The sequence below is a fragment of the Oncorhynchus keta genome, chromosome 1 (genome assembly GCF_023373465.1).
Source record: "Oncorhynchus keta strain PuntledgeMale-10-30-2019 chromosome 1, Oket_V2, whole genome shotgun sequence".
Taxonomy (NCBI): Eukaryota; Metazoa; Chordata; class Actinopteri; order Salmoniformes; family Salmonidae; genus Oncorhynchus; species Oncorhynchus keta.
Window position 1 is genome coordinate 82,118,757 of NC_068421.1, and position 18,857 is coordinate 82,137,613.

At 48.0% G+C, this 18,857-nt stretch overlaps 1 protein-coding gene across 6 annotated transcripts in view; it reads right to left on the reverse strand.

The window, feature by feature from the left end:
* The window catches only part of LOC118375443 (SH3-containing GRB2-like protein 3-interacting protein 1), a 181,898-nt gene that overhangs the window by 50,281 nt on the left and 112,760 nt on the right, over window positions 1–18,857 (reverse strand). For 4 of the 6 annotated variants that reach the window (XM_052462225.1, XM_052462215.1, XM_052462199.1 and 1 more), the window contains 5 exons: window positions 5,606–5,678; window positions 4,826–4,850; window positions 4,215–4,280; window positions 3,767–3,836; window positions 2,799–2,983 (listed from right to left, as the gene is read on the reverse strand). In XM_052462225.1, the coding sequence (XP_052318185.1) occupies window positions 2,799–2,983; window positions 3,767–3,836; window positions 4,215–4,280; window positions 4,826–4,850; window positions 5,606–5,678 (419 nt within the window). Of the gene's footprint in view, window positions 1–2,798; window positions 2,984–3,766; window positions 3,837–4,214; window positions 4,281–4,825; window positions 4,851–5,605; window positions 5,679–7,665; window positions 7,862–18,857 lie in introns of those variants that run through there. The other 2 variants (XM_052462207.1, XM_052462221.1) reach the window with 2 other exon arrangements.

The following is an 18,857-nucleotide window of genomic DNA, read 5'->3' on the forward strand; positions in this document are numbered from 1 at the left end:
TCTAAACAGCCATCACCCTCCAACAACAACACATTCAACTTTAATACAGAGAGATAGAGGTCAAGGGAGAGAAAGAGGAAGGGAGAGAGAGAGGTCAAGGGAGAATGAGAGCGAGAGAATGCAGGAGAGAGAGAGAGAGAGAGAGAGAGAGAGAGAGAGAGAGAGAGAGAGAGAGAGAGAGAGAGAGAGAGAGAGAGAGAGAGGGAGCAAGAGGAAGCGAGGGGTAGTGAAAGAAATGTGGAAAGAACCTCTTGTTGTTCGGTTTAGCCTGTTAACCTTTGCGCCCTATCCCAGCTCCTCTCAGCCGATTTCATGGTCAAACTGTTTCCAGGACTACCTGGGTAAGCACACATTTGACATAGAGAGGTGCGATCATGTGACTCGTGTTTAATTCATGACTGAGAAAAAAAAGCAGAAGTTTCACCACTCTGGACAGACTGGTGAGGTTTTAAATAGGGGAGAGGCTAATTGGCATAGACATAATCTGGAGAGAACAGGACAGAGTTGACACTGCTTCTACTCAGACGTGGGAGTTGGAATCCTGGCTTGGGGATAAATCTCTACATTAAAGTAACTGCCCAGTGTTTCCAGATTTCTATGATATTATGACCTATAATTAATTATGAGTGAAATAATTTTCCTTGCAAAAAATTGTGATTAATTATGTTAAAAAGCAGCTTTTCTGTGTTGGAATAGTGTGGGCTTACCCCGACAACAGAATAGTGTGGGCGTACACCGGTCAATCAAAATATTATTGTGAGTAGACTGCTGATTGGCCAACTCATCCTCCTCAAGAGGATATCATCCTCTATGAGGAAATAGCAAGCATTTTTTGAACGGTCAGTATAAAGTATAGGATGAGTCACCAACCGCAAGTCAGTTAAGAACAAATTCTTATTTACAATGACAGCCTACACCGGCCAAATGACAGCCTACACCGGCCAAATGACAGCCTACACCGGCCAAATGACAGCCTACACCGGCCAAATCTGGACGACGCTGGGCCAATTGTGCGCTGCCCTATGGGACTCCCAATCACGGCTGGTTGCGATACAGCCTGGATTTTGCGTATGAGTTAACAGAATATGAACTTCAGGCATCAAACCTAGGTGTTAGTGTTAGGCGGCAGGTAGTCTCGCGGGTAGAGCGTTGGGCCAGTAAGCAAAAGCTTGCTGATTCAAACACCCGAGCCAACAAGGTGAACAATCTGACGGTGTGCCCTTGAGCAAGGCATTTAACCCTAATTTGCTGCAGGGGGCGCTGTAACACTATAGCTGACTCTGTAAAGCAACCCAATTCATTGCACCTATCTGGGGGTATGTGACAATAAAACCACACAGCCATTGTATTCTGATCTCTATTGTCAAATCCCTCTACACACAGAGAGAGCCAGGTACACCTTAAGACAACCAAACACCTGCTCACTGTTCCTGGTAAGGGAACTAGCGGCTAGCTACCGGCTCGACAGCCAGCGGATGGATGAATTATTGAGTCGAAAAGGTTCTCGTATGAACAGAGACAGTCCTTGCGTATGTACAGGACAGAACCTCACTGTGAATGCCCACTTTCCAGGCTGAATTATTTACACCAGTGTTGACACTGGAGCTAACTGTGCCAACTAGAAAGTTAGAGGTACAGGAGGGTGGAGGAGGAAGGGGGTGGGCATTCCAAAGAGAAACTCCTTCAACTGCTGTCCCTCCCACTCCCCTCTCATCACTGCTATTTTGAGGTTAAGTGAAGCATTTCATTTGAGTGTTTGAATCTCATGGATTGTCATTGTTATTGTGGTGTGGGAATCTGACCTTAGATCAGCTAAACTCTCTCTCCAGTTCAAAGTGGCTGAGCAGGACCGGCTCTAGTCTTTTGGGGGCTCTAAGAGAGATTTGGTTGAAAAAATGTCAATGGGGGCACCCAGAGGTCAGGGACCCTGGGCACGTGCCCTGCATGACCAGTCGGTATTCGGCCATGATTACTACAATTTTAGATAGCTGGCTAGACCAATTTACCAATTTAAAAATTGTTAGCTGTCATGGCTGTCAAGTGTCTTGACATAACAATAGAAAAATTGCTGATGCACAACCAAGTTTAAAACTTGAACCATTCTACTATTCTAACGTTCAACAGTAAGTTGAGACCCCAACTGAGTTACTAAAAAGACAAAATAAATAAACGTATTTTGGGGGAGGGTTCGGGGCGCCCTACAGGGCTGGGGCCCTAAGCGACCGCTTATGTTGCTTATGCCTCGAGCCAGCCCTGTGAAGGAGACTCAAACACCCCACTGTTGGCAATGGGATAACTATAATTGGTTTCTGAGGGCTGTTCAGAGACATCTGCCTTATACTCCACTTGAGTAATTCGTAGTCAGTCCACTGAGGTCACACCAGAAGGCTAAAGACCTGCCAGCCACCACCTCTCACCAGCAGTTGTGTAGTAGAGGGTAAACTAACCCATGTCTCTCTAGCTAATTGTCATTCCAGGGATATGGATCGATTGGCTCTGAGATACTATCATTCACTCCCAGCAAGGCATATGCATTTGGTAATGAGGAGAAAAGAAACGTAAACAACATGCAGTGAGACAGAGAACCACAAAAAGACATAAACAGAAAGAAATGTGTTGTGAGATGTGGAAAGAACTTCCCTAATAAGCAACAAAACAGTCAAACAGATACAACAGTTCAAAAACATTCTAGAAAACAGTTCTATAGTTCTACTTCATAACAACACAGTAACATGAAGAGGAAGTGACATCATGACCCCAGTGAGGACAGAGCAGTGAAGGTGGGGGAAGGTACTCACCAGAGGAGAGGGAGATAGAGCTATGTTGCCTATGGAGGCTTTGAGTTCATCTACTGACGGGGCCAAACAGTTGGCACTTTCCGCTGGTAACGGTTTGATCTTGATCTTAAACTTTTTCCGGTGGTCCTCCTCTCCCTCTGACTCGCTGGAGGAGAAGAAGTGCTCCTTGGGGGGTTTGGGGCCGGGTGGGTCGCCGTTAAGGACAGCAATTGTTTCAATGCTGAAGGTCATGGGTGATAGGAGTAGGGTGAATTTGCCCCTAGATGCTGATCTGGGGTCAGTTTAGTATTTTCCACACTAATGTTTAAGGTTAGAATTGGGGGAGGGGAAGCTGATCCTAGATCTGTACCTAGGATAAACTTTACCCCAGAGAGTGTTTATATATCTAAATCTCTGTCAAATAGCATATACTACAGCATACAACCAGGAGACTGTACAATCTCCTCACAGAACAGTAGGTCCCATAAATATCAGACTAATCATTACATAGTAATTCCAGGAAGTGTGCCATTAGCTGTTATTGAGTTGAAGTGATACTCAGATTTTCCCCGGTAGTCTGTCGGTTTGTTATTGAGTTGAAGTGATGCTCAGATTTTCCCCGGTAGTCTGTCGGTTTGTTATTGAGTTGAAGTGATGCTCAGATTTTCCCCGGTAGTCTGTCGGTTTGTTATTGAGTTGAAGTGATGCTCAGATTTTCCCCGGTAGTCTGTCGGTTTGTTATTGAGTTGAGATGAGATGATGCTTGACGGTGGCTGTTCTGCTAGGCTGTTCTGTGATGGTCTGGCTGTCATGATTCACAGTTAGGTGTTTGCCAGACTAGTTCTGTGGTGGGCTGAATACTAAATGTTTCTGATCTAGTCAGACAGTCATTCACTAATACAGACATACCGACAGAAACAAGTTCAAACTGTAGTGTGATGTAATTCATGTCTAGCTCTATTAGGGTGTATAGTAGATACAAAGGATATCTGATCCTGGCCCCTCCTCCTCCTCATCTGGCCTGAGACTGTAACCTTCATCGTCCACTGTAGGGGTGTTCTGAAACAGACAGAGCAACAGACACACCATATTTACACCATGCTAATCGGGGTTGGGGTCAATTCCATTTCAATTCAGGAACTTAACTGAACATCATGTGCTATGTGCTTGTTACAAGGGTAGAATAATGATTTTTGCTTTAATTACATACTGTATTTGTTGGGCTTAATCCATTTAAATTCTGTCAATTCAGTTTCTGAATTGATTGAATTGAGCGCAACCCTGATGCTACATTGACATACCCCCAGAATATTAAGAAACAACAGTAAAACAGTAACAGATGGGTCAGAAGAATATCTATTCTCTATAACATATATTGATTGTTTTGTATCATGTGCTATATGAGCTTGTTCAAAGGGTAGAATGCTGGTTCCTTACATATCTGTCCCAGTCGATCTCTCCAGAGAACCCATTGACAGCTGCTCCATTGGCCTTCTTCTGGGACTGAAAACAGAACAACATGACATCACAATGAATTCCACCAATCAGAATCATGTATATGCAACTCATGCACTTCTATACTATTGAGTGATTGGCTATCGCTACTTGATGGCGATGCTACCTATAGGGCAACTAGGTGCATTAAGCTCTAGTGGAGTCTGGTAGTAGAGTAACTATCCTACGCTAGAGGGGACTGCATAGTGTTCAATACCGATTCATTGTGCTGGGGATCCTGAATGATGACGGTCAACAACACAGAGAACACAAATACAATAAAAATCATGTAACAATTAACAAGTTATTCAATAGACTCATTTCATTTGATTCTAGAGTCTATTAAAAGGCTGATTCTCCTAAAGGACTGAGAGTCTTAAAATGACACTATTAAATCAAGCTTGTAAATAGCCAGTTATGTCTTCCTCCTTCCAGCAATGACAAACTTCTTTATTGAAAAGGTAACAAACTAAGATATTATGGACTATTTCTCAGCTGAACAAGTTGTATGATTAATCCATTAGATAAAACATGAACGATTTTGGGATACTTACACCCCCATCTCTGTCAGGGGACCCCCTGAGGAAAAAAAGAGCAAGAGAAAGAAAAAAGGAAGGAAGGAGGGATGGAGACAGGGACAAAGAGAACGTAAGGATCTTGAAATCCACTTGCCATATAATAAAATAGTTTATATTCAAACTGAAGTGCACTGCCAATTAGCAAAGCAGCACACTGGAATACCACAGTCTATAGGGGCTTTCTCAGGGAAAACTTCACCCACACACATATACATACACCCAGACGGATGGATGGGCAGCAGGCGGGCACGCACGCACACACACACACACACACACACACACACACACACACACACACACACACACACACACACACACACACACACACACACACACACACACACACACACACACACACACACACACACACCTATCAGTTCTCAGGAGTCATGAATCAAAATGAAAAGTTATCATGCACATACAACCCTGTGAGGTGAATCGATACGTCCCAAACAGAATTAGAGAAAAGACCTAGGCAAAGTAGTGATTGATCACAGTGATGAGTCTCAGCTACAGTTAGTTTCACAGAGGCATGGGCACAGCCTACAGCTGCCAAGGCAACTGTCATCGCATGAGCGGACATTACGTCTCAAACTGTAGAGCTCCTCAGGTGGAGCGTTCATGGTCAATAGAACCTCAACTCCCTCGATAGAACATCCACAGCCAGTGGAATCATATGTGGATTACTGCTGTGTATGTGTATCTGCGTGTGTGTGTATGTGTGCGTGCAAGTGTAAGTTTGACGGGTATACTTACGTGGAGTCATTGTCCTTGTCTCCCTTCTCTTTCTTCCGTATCCCAAAGGCCTTCCTGGTACGTTTTTTCAAACCTGAGGACAAACCAGAGGAGAGAGATGTGTGAAGAACAGATCAAACACAGTCCCACACACAGACGGCGCACACGCACACGCACACGCACACACACAGTCAAGTTCCGAGCACACAAAATCAACAAGCAGTGTGTGTGTGTATCTGTGTGTGTGTCTGTGTTTGTGTGTGTCTGTCTGTGTTTGTGTGTGTCTGTCTGTCTGTGTCTGTATTTGTCTGTGTGTATCTGTGTTTGTGTGTTTCTGTGTTTGTGTGTGTCTGTGTCTGTGTTTGTCTGTGTTTGTGTGTGTCTGTGTTTGTGTTTGTGTGTGTTTGTGTGTGTCTGTGTTTGTGTTTGTGTCCATCTGTGTGTATTCATAGAGTTCCAGACTGGCTATACTATCCAGTGTCAGAACAGAGGCCCAGACCTGTGGTCCTGTGGATCAAGGTTAAGCTTTTCATCTATTATTGAGTAGCAGAATGCTCTTTGAAGGTTAATATTCATTCACATCTCAAATGGTCCTCATGGCCAATGCAGATGGATCCCTTTCTGTTGATCACTGATCTGTCAAGTCCCCTTCCTCTGATACTGGCTCTGCTCTGGCTAAATTAGTACTGGCTAAATTACTCCTCTGTAAATTACTCCTCTTTGTAAATTACTCCTCTGTGTAAATTACTCCTCTGTCTAAATGAGTCATCTGGCTAAATGAGTCCTTTGGCCAAATGAGTCCTCTGACTAAATGCATCCTCTGTCTAAATCGATACACTATCATCAACAGACATACAGTAACTCATATTATAGCCAATGAATAGTGAGGAACCTGGCAACTACCTCTGTCTACACTTCATCCTCACTTATTATGTTACAAAGTACAACAGAGAATGGCTGATATCTACCTTTACAGCAGGGAAAATAGTCCCTTTCTCTCAGGAAACACAAATCAAGAAGATTCTGCGTCATTAGATCTGTAACCTGCCTTGATACCAGCCTATTAAAACATGAACTCAGGAAGGAAGCAAACTTAATTGCTCTTCCTCCATATTCAGACCAAAGAGACTGGAGCCAACTGAAATGACTTGGAACAGTATACTTAAACAGTACAGCAACTGTTAAAGGCCCAGTCTAGTCAAAAACGTCATTCTGCTGTGTTTTATATATATTTCCACACAATGAGGTTGGAATAATACTGTGAAAATGATGCCATTTTAGTGTAAGAGCTGTTTGAAAAGGCCGCCTGTAATCTCAGCCTGTTTTGACACCACCAGGCTGAAATGGGTGCGTGCCGGTGGCAGGGAAGTCCGGTGCAGGAAAACAAACTTGGTATAAATGGAGTCGTTTAATAAGTGCTCATACAACTCCAACAACCAAAATATACAAACAAATAACATAAGTGGGTACAAAACCCATCGCACACCGACACATGACTTGCACAAACATACAATAAAACAATCTCAGACTAAAAATGAGGGGAAACAGAGGGTTACATACACAACATGTAATTGATAGGATTGGAACCAGGTGTGAAGGAAGACAAGACAAAACCAATGGAAAATGAAAAATGGATCAATGATGGCTAGAAGGTCAGTGACGTCGACCGCCAAACACCGCCTGAACAAGGAAAGGGACCGACTTCGGCGGAAGTCGTAACACAGGCGGTAAATTAGTTAATAGATCAATAAAAAAAGAGAGTTCCAAATTTCTCTGCCAAAAACAACTAGTTGTCAGTTTTCCCGTCCATACACAGTCCTCGAAAAATGTAGCTTGAGAAATTGCTCTTTGCTAAGAAGCAATTTTTGTTTCTTTTTGACAATTTTTGTAGAAAACAATCACAACTAGGAACTTAATTGTCACCAAAAAATGATTTGATATTGAGACAGAAATGGCTGAATTGGACCTTAAAGATTAAGTACCTCTCACAGAGACTGAAATTGGCATAACCTTCTGGACTATTTGAAACGGAGTAGGACTATCATATATCTACTATACACAATTCTACAATCCATTCTTACCCAAAATGAATGTCCAGTTATCTCCCTGCATTTCTGGTCCCTATATTCCAGCCTCGTCATTCTGCCATGTCTGTCTCTGCCTGTCGTCTCACACCTCCACTTCTCCTAGTACAGTGCAACACGCAGCGGGGGAACCAGAGCCTTAGAGTGTGTCTGCACGAAGTAGCATCGCACGCATGCACGCACACACACACACACGTACACACACAGTACAGTATCTTTATCCCAACCCTCTAGGCCAGTGCTTAAATTCAACACCAGTGACTCAACTCATGAATAAACAACAAATGCCAGAGTCGGCGAATGAATAATCAACCCAGCACAGGGAGGAGGCCAATCTCCATGCAATCTCCCAAGGCACAGTCTAAACATGCCTCATCTGTAGCATGAAGTCCAAGAGATACGTGACAAGAGTTCAACTATGCCTCTATGTCTGTCTGTCTCTTCCTCCTTAGATATCCAGTATCTTAGGTACCTGTTCCTGTCTGTCTACAGGCTCTGTGAAGACCTGTCACTACCTGTCACTGTCCTTCTGGGCAACTGTCAGTACCTGCTCCTTTCTCTGTCACAGCCTATGTCCTCGCTGGTTTTGAGGTTACCTTTCATAGCCTCACCCTGCCTCTATCACATTCCCTGACCTCTTCCTCTGTCCCTGCTACAATCCTAGAAAAAAATGACCTAAAAGGGTTCTTCAGCTGTCCCCATCGGCAAACCCTTTGAAGAACCCTTTTTGGTTCCAGGTAAAACCCTGTTGGGGGCCACATGAACTCCCAGCCTATAAGAGAGCAGGAACAGGAGTGCCACCTGACTCAAACGACAGGAACAGGAAGCGGGCAGAGGGCGGCGGCAAGAGGGCGGAGGTAAGAGGATGGAGGGGGTAAAAACGAGTTAACTATGGCTGGCATCTGGGCAACTGAGAGGGAGCAAAGAATACACACTGCAAAAAAAGAGGGAGTCTGCAGTGAAGAATGCAGGCAGTTCTGTCTTTCTACTTTTCAGCATTCCATTTCGGTATGTCTTGGTATCTCTTCATCTAAGGTAGCCCTGTTACTGTTTCTCTCCATCCCCCAACAGGTTTCTTTGAATCTGGAGATCTATTCCAAACCAAACAACAAGTCCTCAAACGAATCAGACCTGTCAAAACAACTTCCAACGGTGATCAAATCCTGAGATAAGACAGTTTGAGGTGATCTACAATGCTACTCTCTACATTAGCTCTGTTATTGCTGTGCTTTACTAGATGTCTGTACCTCAGCTATCCTAGTTCTATGCTTGTCTGGCTTCCTGTGTGTCTAGACTGCATGGTGACAGTGTTGTGTGCTCTTCTGAGCAACACAGTGTGAATGTTGTGTGCTCTTCTGTGTTCTGAGCAACACAGTGTGAATGTTGTCTCTGTCTGGGTTTAACTGTAGTCTGGAGATGTTGACTGTGATTCAGACCCCAAAGCCTTCATCAGTCTGGACCAGGGAATCCCTGGAGTGCCGAGGATAATTAAGATAGCTATGATCTTAAAGCACACACACACACACACACACACACACACACACACACACACACACACACACACACACACACACACACACACACACACACACACACACACACACACACACACACACACACACACACACACACACACACACACACACACACACACACTCCCCCTCTCTCTCCCCCTAGCTGGTGACTGGGCTCATTTAGGGAGATTGCTAACTCTAGGGAGGAGAAGCAGAGACTGTTTCACAAGCTGTTTTAATGGGAGAGCGCTGGAGAGGCTGGAGAGATTCTTTATCCACAGTGAACAAGACTCAGGCTGTCTGCCCGGGGGGCTCTCCACACAGACAGGCAGCAGGGATGGGGAGACAGGTGTCCTGTGAATACTAAGTAGAAGAGTGTCTGGTAACTCCAACCTATTCTAGGAATATTCTTCGGAAGGTGTGTGGTCATGCTGTAAGATGCGTGGTCAGTCACTCCGACAGGTGCAGTTATTGTAGGAAGGTGTGAAGTCATGCCATTTTGTCAGACGGCCTCATAGCAATTGACCGCCATTAACATAAACATATCTCCAATACGCCATGCTATAGGCTAGTTAATTTAGCAGACAAGATATGCTCATAAGTCCCCGTGACATTATTTTATATGAATTTATTGTACGAATCATATAATAGATCCTTTTCCAGTACACGACACACTGACGTCACGTACGGATGCGCGTGACTCTTGTTGGCAGTAAGCCATCGCCATCTGCGCACAATCAACATAGATTTATGTTTTTATTACTTATAAACAAACGCTTACAATGATGTTTTGATTCTTGCTTGAACAGTCGCTACGAATATATTTGGTTGTGATCTATTCGATTATGATTTTTCAACGCTGATACGATACCGATTATTGGAGGACCAAAAAAAGCTGGTACCGATTAAATCGGCTTATTTATATATATATATTTGTAATAATGACAATTACAACAATACTGATTGAACAATGAAGACATTTATTTTAACTTAATATAATTCAATAATAAAATCAATTTAGTCTCAAATAAATAATGAAACATGTTCAATTGGGTTTAAATAATTCAATTTGGTTTAAATAATGCAAAAGCACAGTGTTGGAGAAGAAAGTGTGCCATGTAAAAAAGCTAATGTTTAAGTTCCTTGCTCAGAATGAAAGCTGGTGGTTCTCTTTAACCTGAGACTTCAATATTCCCAGTTAAGAAGTTTAGGTTGTAGTTATTATAGGAATTATTGGACTATTTCTCTTTATATCATTTGTATTTCATATACCGTTGACTAATGGATGTTCTTTTTTTGTGTTTTTTTAATGTGAATTTTTACCCCTTTTTCTCCCCAATTTCGTGGTATCCAATTGTTGTAGTAACCACTATCTTGTCTCATCGCTACAACTCCCGTACGGGCTCGGGAGAGACGAAGGTTGAAAGTCATGCGTCCTCCGATACACAACCCAACCAGCCATACTGCTTCTTAACACAGCGCACATCCAACCCGGAAGCCAGCCGCACCAATGTGCCGGAGGAAACACTGTGTACCTGGCAACCTTGGTTAGCGCTCACTGCGCCCGGCCCGCCACAGGAGTCGCTGGTGCGTGATGAGACAAGGACATCCCTACCGACCAAGCCCTCCTCTGACCTCTGATATAGGCTGTGGCAAAAGCTATCCAAAGAGACATTTTACTGGTTGAAGTTATAACGGTTGGGTATAATGGCTGGGGTTGGCTGGGATGGGCTGGGTATAATGGCTGGGGTTGGCTGGAATGGGCTGGGTATAATGGCTGGGGTTGGCTGGAATGGGCTGGGTATAATGGCTGGGGTTGGCTGGAATGGGCTGGGTATAATGGCTGGGGTTGGCTAGGATGGGCTGGGTATAATGGCTGGGGTTGGCTGGAATGGGCTGGGTATAATGGCTGGGGTTGGCTGGGATGGGCTGGGTATAATGGCTGGAGTTGGCTGGAATGGGCTGGGTATAATGGCTGGGGTTGGCTAGGATGGGCTGGGTATAATGGCTGGGGTTGGCTGGGATGGGCTGGGTATAATGGCTGGTGTTGGCTGGGTATAATGGCTGGTGTTGGCTGGGTATAATGGCTGGGGTTGGCTGGGATGGGCTGGGTATAATGGCCGGGGTTGGCTGGAATGGGCTGGGTATAATGGCTGGGGTTGGCTAGGATGGGCTAGGTATAATGGCTGGGGTTGGCTGGGATGGGCTGGGTATAATGGCTGGGTATAATGGCTGGGGTTGGCTGGGATGGGCTGGGTATAATGGCTGGGGTTGGCAGGGATGGGCTGGGTATAATGGCTGGGTATAATGGCTGGGGTTGGCTGGGATGGGCTGGGTATAATGGCTGGGGTTGGCTGGAATGGGCTGGGTATAATGGCTGGGGTTGGCTGGAATGGGCTGGGTATAATGGCTGGGGTTGGCTAGGATGGGCTGGGTATAATGGCTGGGGTTGGCTGGAATGGGCTGGGTATAATGGCTGGGGTTGGCTGGGATGGGATGGATATAATGGCTGGGGTTGGCTGGAATGGGCTGGGTATAATGGCTGGGGTTGGCTAGGATGGGCTGGGTATAATGTCTGGGGTTGGCTGGGATGGGCTGGGTATAATGGCTGGTGTTGGCTGGGTATAATGGCTGGTGTTGGCTGGGTATAATGGCTGGGGTTGGCTGGGATGGGCTGGGTATAATGGCCGGGGTTGGCTGGAATGGGCTGGGTATAATGGCTGGGGTTGGCTAGGATGGGCTGGGTATAATGGCTGGGGTTGGCTGGGATGGGCTGGGTATAATGGCCGGTGTTGGCTGGGTATAATGGCTGGGGTTGGCTGGGATGGGCTGGGTATAATGGCTGGGGTTGGCAGGGATGGGCTGGGTATAATGGCTGGGTATAATGGCTGGGGTTGGCAGGGATGGGCTGGGTATAATGGCTGGGTATAATGGCTGGGGTTGGCTGGGATGGGCTGGGTATAATGGCTGGGGTTGGCAGGGATGGGCTGGGTATAATGGCTGGGGTTGGCAGGGATGGGCTGGGTATAATGGCTGGGGTTGGCAGGGATGGGCTGGGCATAATGGCTGGGTATAATGGCTGGTGTTGGCTGGGTATAATGGCTGGGGTTGGCTGGGATGGGCTGGGTATAATGGCTAGTGTTGGCTGGGTATAATGGCTGGGTATAATGGCTGGGGTTGGCAGGGCTGGGTATAATGGCTGGGTATAATGGCTGGTGTTGGCTGGGTATAATGGCTGGGTATAATGGGCGGGTATATTGGCTGGGTATAATGGCTGGGGTTGGCAGGGATGGGCTGGGTATAATGGCTGGGTATAATGGCTCGGTATAATGGCTGGGGTTGGCAGGGATGGGCTGGGTATAATGGCTGGGTATAATGGCTGGTGTTGGCTGGATATAATGGCTGGGGTTGGCTGGGATGGGCTGGGTATAATGGCTGGGGTTGGCAGGGATGGGCTGGGTATAATGGCTGGGTATAATGGCTGGGGTTGGCTGGGATGGGCTGGGTATAATGGCTGGGGTTGGCTGGAATGGGCTGGGTATAATGGCTGGGGTTGGCTGGGATGGGCTGGGTATAATGGCTGGGGTTGGCTGGAATGGGCTGGGTATAATGGCTGGGGTTGGCTAGGATGGGCTGGGTATAATGGCTGGGATGGGCTGGGTATAATGGCTGGTGTTGGCTGGGTATAATGGCTGGTGTTGGCTGGGTATAATGGCTGGGGTTGGCTGGGATGGGCTGGGTATAATGGCCGGGGTTGGCTGGAATGGGCTGGGTATAATGGCTGGGGTTGGCTAGGATGGGCTGGGTATAATGGCTGGGGTTGGCTGGGATGGGCTGGGTATAATGGCCGGTGTTGGCTGGGTATAATGGCTGGGGTTGGCTGGGATGGGCTGGGTATAATGGCTGGGGTTGGCAGGGATGGGCTGGGTATAATGGCTGGGTATATTGGCTGGGGTTGGCAGGGATGGGCTGGGTATAATGGCTGGGTATAATGGCTGGGGATGGCTGGGATGGGCTGGGTATAATGGCTGGGGTTGGCAGGGATGGGCTGGGTATAATAAATGGCTGGGGTTGGCAGGGATGGGCTGGGTATAATGGCTGGGTATAATGGCTGGGGTTGGCAGGGATGGGCTGGGCATAATGGCTGGGTATAATGGCTGGTGTTGACAGGGATGGGCTGGGTATAATGGCTGGGTATAATGGCTGGTGTTGGCTGGGTATAATGGCTGGGGTTGGCTGGGATGGGCTGGGTATAATGGCTAGTGTTGGCTGGGTATAATGGCTGGGTATAATGGCTGGGGTTGGCAGGGCTGGGTATAATGGCTGGGTATAATGGCTGGTGTTGGCTGGGTATAATGGCTGGGTATAATGGGCGGGTATAATGGCTGGGTATAATGGCTGGGGTTGGCTGGGTATAATGGCTGGGGTTGGCTGGGATGGGCTGGGTATAATGGCTAGTGTTGGCTGGGTATAATGGCTGGGTATAATGGCTGGGGTTGGCAGGGCTGGGTATAATGGCTGGGTATAATGGCTGGTGTTGGCTGGGTATAATGGCTGGGTATAATGGGCGGGTATAATGGCTGGGTATAATGGCTGGGGTTGGCAGGGATGGGCTGGGTATAATGGCTGGGTATAATGGCTCGGTATAATGGCTGGGGTTGGCAGGGATGGGCTGGGTATAATGGCTGGGTATAATGGCTGGTGTTGGCTGGATATAATGGCTGGGGTTGGCTGGGATGGGCTGGGTATAATGGCTGGGGTTGGCAGGGATGGGCTGGGTATAATGGCTGGGTATAATGGCTGGGGTTGGCTGGGATGGGCTGGGTATAATGGCTGGGGTTGGCTGGAATGGGCTGGGTATAATGGCTGGGGTTGGCTGGGATGGGCTGGGTATAATGGCTGGGGTTGGCTGGAATGGGCTGGGTATAATGGCTGGGGTTGGCTAGGATGGGCTGGGTATAATGGCTGGGATGGGCTGGGTATAATGGCTGGTGTTGGCTGGGTATAATGGCTGGTGTTGGCTGGGTATAATGGCTGGGGTTGGCTGGGATGGGCTGGGTATAATGGCTGGGGTTGGCTGGAATGGGCTGGGTATAATGGCTGGGGTTGGCTAGGATGGGCTGGGTATAATGGCTGGGGTTGGCTGGGATGGGCTGGGTATAATGGCCGGTGTTGGCTGGGTATAATGGCTGGGGTTGGCTGGGATGGGCTGGGTATAATGGCTGGGGTTGGCAGGGATGGGCTGGGTATAATGGCTGGGTATAATGGCTGGGGTTGGCAGGGATGGGCTGGGTATAATGGCTGGGTATAATGGCTGGGGATGGCTGGGATGGGCTGGGTATAATGGCTGGGGTTGGCTGGGTATAATGGCTGGGTATAATGGCTGGGGTTGGCAGGGATGGGCTGGGTATAATGGCTGGGTATAATGGCTGGGGTTGGCAGGGATGGGCTGGGCATAATGGCTGGGTATAATGGCTGGTGTTGACAGGGATGGGCTGGGTATAATGGCTGGGTATAATGGCTGGTGTTGGCTGGGTATAATGGCTGGGGTTGGCTGGGATGGGCTGGGTATAATGGCTAGTGTTGGCTGGGTATAATGGCTGGGTATAATGGCTGGGGTTGGCAGGGCTGGGTATAATGGCTGGGTATAATGGCTGGTGTTGGCTGGGTATAATGGCTGGGTATAATGGGCGGGTATAATGGCTGGGTATAATGGCTGGGGTTGGCAGGGATGGGCTGGGTATAATGGCTGGGTATAATGGCTCGGTATAATGGCTGGGGTTGGCAGGGATGGGCTGGGTATAATAGCTGGTGTTGGCTGGATATAATGGCTGGGGTTGGCTGGGATGGGCTGGGTATAATTGCTAGTGTTGGCTGGGTATAATGGCTGGGGTTGGCTGGGATGGGCTGGGTATAATGGCTGGGGTTGGCTGGAATGGGCTGGGTATAATGGCTGGGGTTGGCTAGGATGGGCTGGGTATAATGGCTGGTGTTGGCTGGGTATAATGGCTGGTGTTGGCTGGGTATAATGGCTGGGATGGGCTGGGTATAATGGCAGGGGTTGGCTGGAATGGGCTGGGTATAATGGCTGGGGTTGGCTAGGATGGGCTGGGTATAATGGTTGGCTGGGATGGGCTGGGTATAATGGCTGGTGTTGGTTGGGTATAATGGCTGGGGTTGGCTGGGTATAATGGCTGGGGTGGCGGGCGGCTCTGGAAGCTCCGGACTGGCGGGCGGCTCTGGAAGCTCCTGACTGGCGGGCGGCTCTGGAATCTCCTGACTGGCGGGCGGCTCTGGAAGATCCGGACTGGCGGGCGGCTCTGGAAGATCCTGACTGGCGGGCGGCTCTGGCAGCTCAGGACAGACGGGCGACTCTGGCAGCTCAGGACAGACGGGCGACTCTGGCAGCTCAGGACAGACGGGCGACTCTGGCAGCTCAGGACAGACGGGCGACTCTGGCAGCTCAGGACAGACGGGCGACTCTGGCAGCTCAGGACAGACGGGCGACTCTGGCAGCTCAGGACAGACGGGCGACTGGCAGCTCAGGACAGACGGGCGACTCTGGCAGCTCAGGACAGACGGGCGGCTCTGGCAGCTCAGGACAGACGGGCGACTGTCTGGGCTGGTTATAATGGCTGGGCTGGGTATAATGGCTGGGGTGGGCTGGGTATAATGGCTGGGCTGGGTATAATGGCTGGGGTGGGCTGGGTATAATGGCTGGGCTGGGTATAATGGCTGAGCTGGCCTTGGTATAATGGCTGGGATGGGTATAGAGAGGAGGTTTAACATGGCTCCTGTGCTGGTCTGAGTCAGCCCTGTGAGGATGGAGCAGGAGAGAGAGATGCAGCAGGAGATGCAGCAGGAGTCTGACAGACGAAAAAAAAACACACGTTCGCTCTCAGTAGCTGCTCACAAATAGTTACTCTCACAGACACAGATAGACACACACAAGGCGATTCTCCATTTTGTGACCTGATGCGATGTCTGATGCACTGCCGTGATTTAAAATGAGATCAGGAAACCTGCTGCTTCACCTCTCTGTCTTTAAAGACAACTAGAGCAGAGCAGGGGCAGTGGAGAAAAGGATGAACACGGAGAGACAGGAAGACTGGAGGCAGAGGAGAAGATGCGTCAGAGAGATACGAGGACTAGAGGCAGAGGAGAAGATACGTAAGAGATATAGGAAGACTAGAGGAGGCAGAGGAGAAGATACGTCGGAGATATAGGAAGACTGGAGGCAGAGGAGAAGATACGTCAGAGAGATAAGAAGACTGGAGGCAGAGGAGAAGATACGTCGGAGAGATAGGAAGACTGGAGGAGGCAGAGGAGAAGATACGTCAGAGAGATAAGAAGACTGGAGGCAGAGGAGAAGATATGTCGGAGAGATAAGAAGACAAGAGGCAGAGGAGAAGATACGTCAGAGAGATAAGAAGACTGGTGGCAGAGGATAAGATACGTCAGAGATATAGGAAGACTGGGGGAGGCAGAGGATAAGATACGTCAGAGAGATAAGAAGACTGGAGGAGGCAGAGGAGAAGATACGTCAGAGAGATAAGAAGACTGGAGGAGGCAGAGGAGGAGGCAGAGGAGAAGATACGTCAGAGAGATAAGAAGACTGGAAGCAGAGGAGAAGATACGTCAGAGAGATAAGAAGACTGGAGGCAGAGGAGAAGATACGTCAGAGAGATAGGAAGACTGGAGGCAGAGGAGAAGATACGTCAGAGAGATAAGAAGACTGGAAGCAGAGGAGAAGATACGTCAGAGAGATAAGAAGACTGGAGGCAGAGGAGAAGATACGTCAGAGAGATAAGAAGACTGGAGGCAGAGGAGAAGATACGTCAGAGAGATAAGTAGACTGGGGGAGGCAGAGGAGAAGATACGTTGGAGAGATAAGAAGACTGGAGGCAGAGGAGAAGATACGTCAGAGAGATAAGAAGACTGGAGGCAGAGGAGAAGATACGTCAGAGAGATAAGAAGACTGGAAGCAGAGGAGAAGATACGTCAGAGAGATAAGAAGACTGGAGGCAGAGGAGAAGATACGTCAGAGAGATAAGAAGACTGGAGGCAGAGGAGAAGATACGTCAGAGAGATAAGAAGACTGGAGGCAGAGGAGAAGATACGTCAGAGAGATAAGAAGACTGGAAGCAGAGGAGAAGATACGTCAGAGAGATAAGAAGACTGGAGGCAGAGGAGAAGAAGAGAGAGATAAGAAGACTGGAGGCAGAGGAGAAGATATGAGAGAGATAAGAAGACTGGAGGCAGAGGAGAAGATACGTCAGAGAGATAAGAAGACTGGAGGAGGCAGAGGAGAAGATACGTCAGAGAGATAAGAAGACTGGAAGCAGAGGAGAAGATACGTCAGAGAGATAAGAAGACTGGAGGCAGAGGAGAAGATACGTCAGAGAGATAAGAAGACTGGAGGCAGAGGAGAAGATACGTCAGAGAGATAAGAAGACTGGAGGAGGCAGAGGAGAAGATACGTCAGAGAGATAAGAAGACTGGAAGCAGAGGAGAAGATACGTCAGAGAGATAAGAAGACTGGAGGCAGAGGAGAAGATATGTCGGAGAGATAAGAAGACAAGAGGCAGAGGAGAAGATACGTCAGAGAGATAAGAAGACTGGTGGCAGAGGATAAGATACGTCAGAGATATAGGAAGACTGGGGGAGGCAGAGGATAAGATACGTCAGAGAGATAAGAAGACTGGAGGAGGCAGAGGAGAAGATACGTCAGAGAGATAAGAAGACTGGAGGAGGCAGAGGAGGAGGCAGAGGAGAAGATACGTCAGAGAGATAAGAAGACTGGAGGCAGAGGAGAAGATACGTCAGAGAGATAAGAAGAGTGGAGGAGGCAGAGGAGAAGATACATCAGAGAGATAAGAAGACTGGAGGCAGAGGAGAAGATACGTCAGAGAGATAAGAAGATTGGAGGCAGAGGAGAAGATACGTCAGAGAGATAAGAAGACTGGAGGAGGCAGAGGAGAAGATACGTCAGAGAGATAAGAAGACTGGAGGAGGCAGAGGAGAAGATACGTCAGAGAGATAAGAAGACTGGAGGCAGAGGAGAAGATACGTCAGAGAGATAAGTAGACTGGGGGAGGCAGAGGAGAAGATACGTTGGAGAGATAAGAAGACTGGAGGCAGAGGAGAAGATACGTCAGAGAGATAAGAAGACTGGAGGAGGCAGAGGAGAAGATACATCAGAGAGATAAGAAGACTGGAGGAGGCAGAGGAGAAGATACGTCAGAGAGATAAGAAGACAAGAGGCAGAGGAGAAGATACGTCAGAGAGATAAGAAGACTGGAGGAGGCAGAGGAGAAGATACGTCAGAGAGATAAGAAGACTGGAGGCAGAGGAGAAGATACGTCAGAGAGATAGGAAGACTGGAGGCAGAGGAGAAGATACATCGGAGAGATAAGAAGACAAGAGGCAGAGGAGAAGATACGTCAGAGAGATAAGAAGACTGGAGGCAGAGGAGAAGATACGTCAGAGAGATAAGTAGACTGGGGGAGGCAGAGAAGATACGTTGGAGAGATAAGAAGACTGGAGGCAGAGGAGAAGATAAGTCAGAGAGATAAGAAGACTGGAGGCAGAGAAGATACGTCGGAGAGATAAGAAGACTGGAGGCAGAGGAGAAGATACGTCAGAGAGATAAGTAGACTGGGGGAGGCAGAGGAG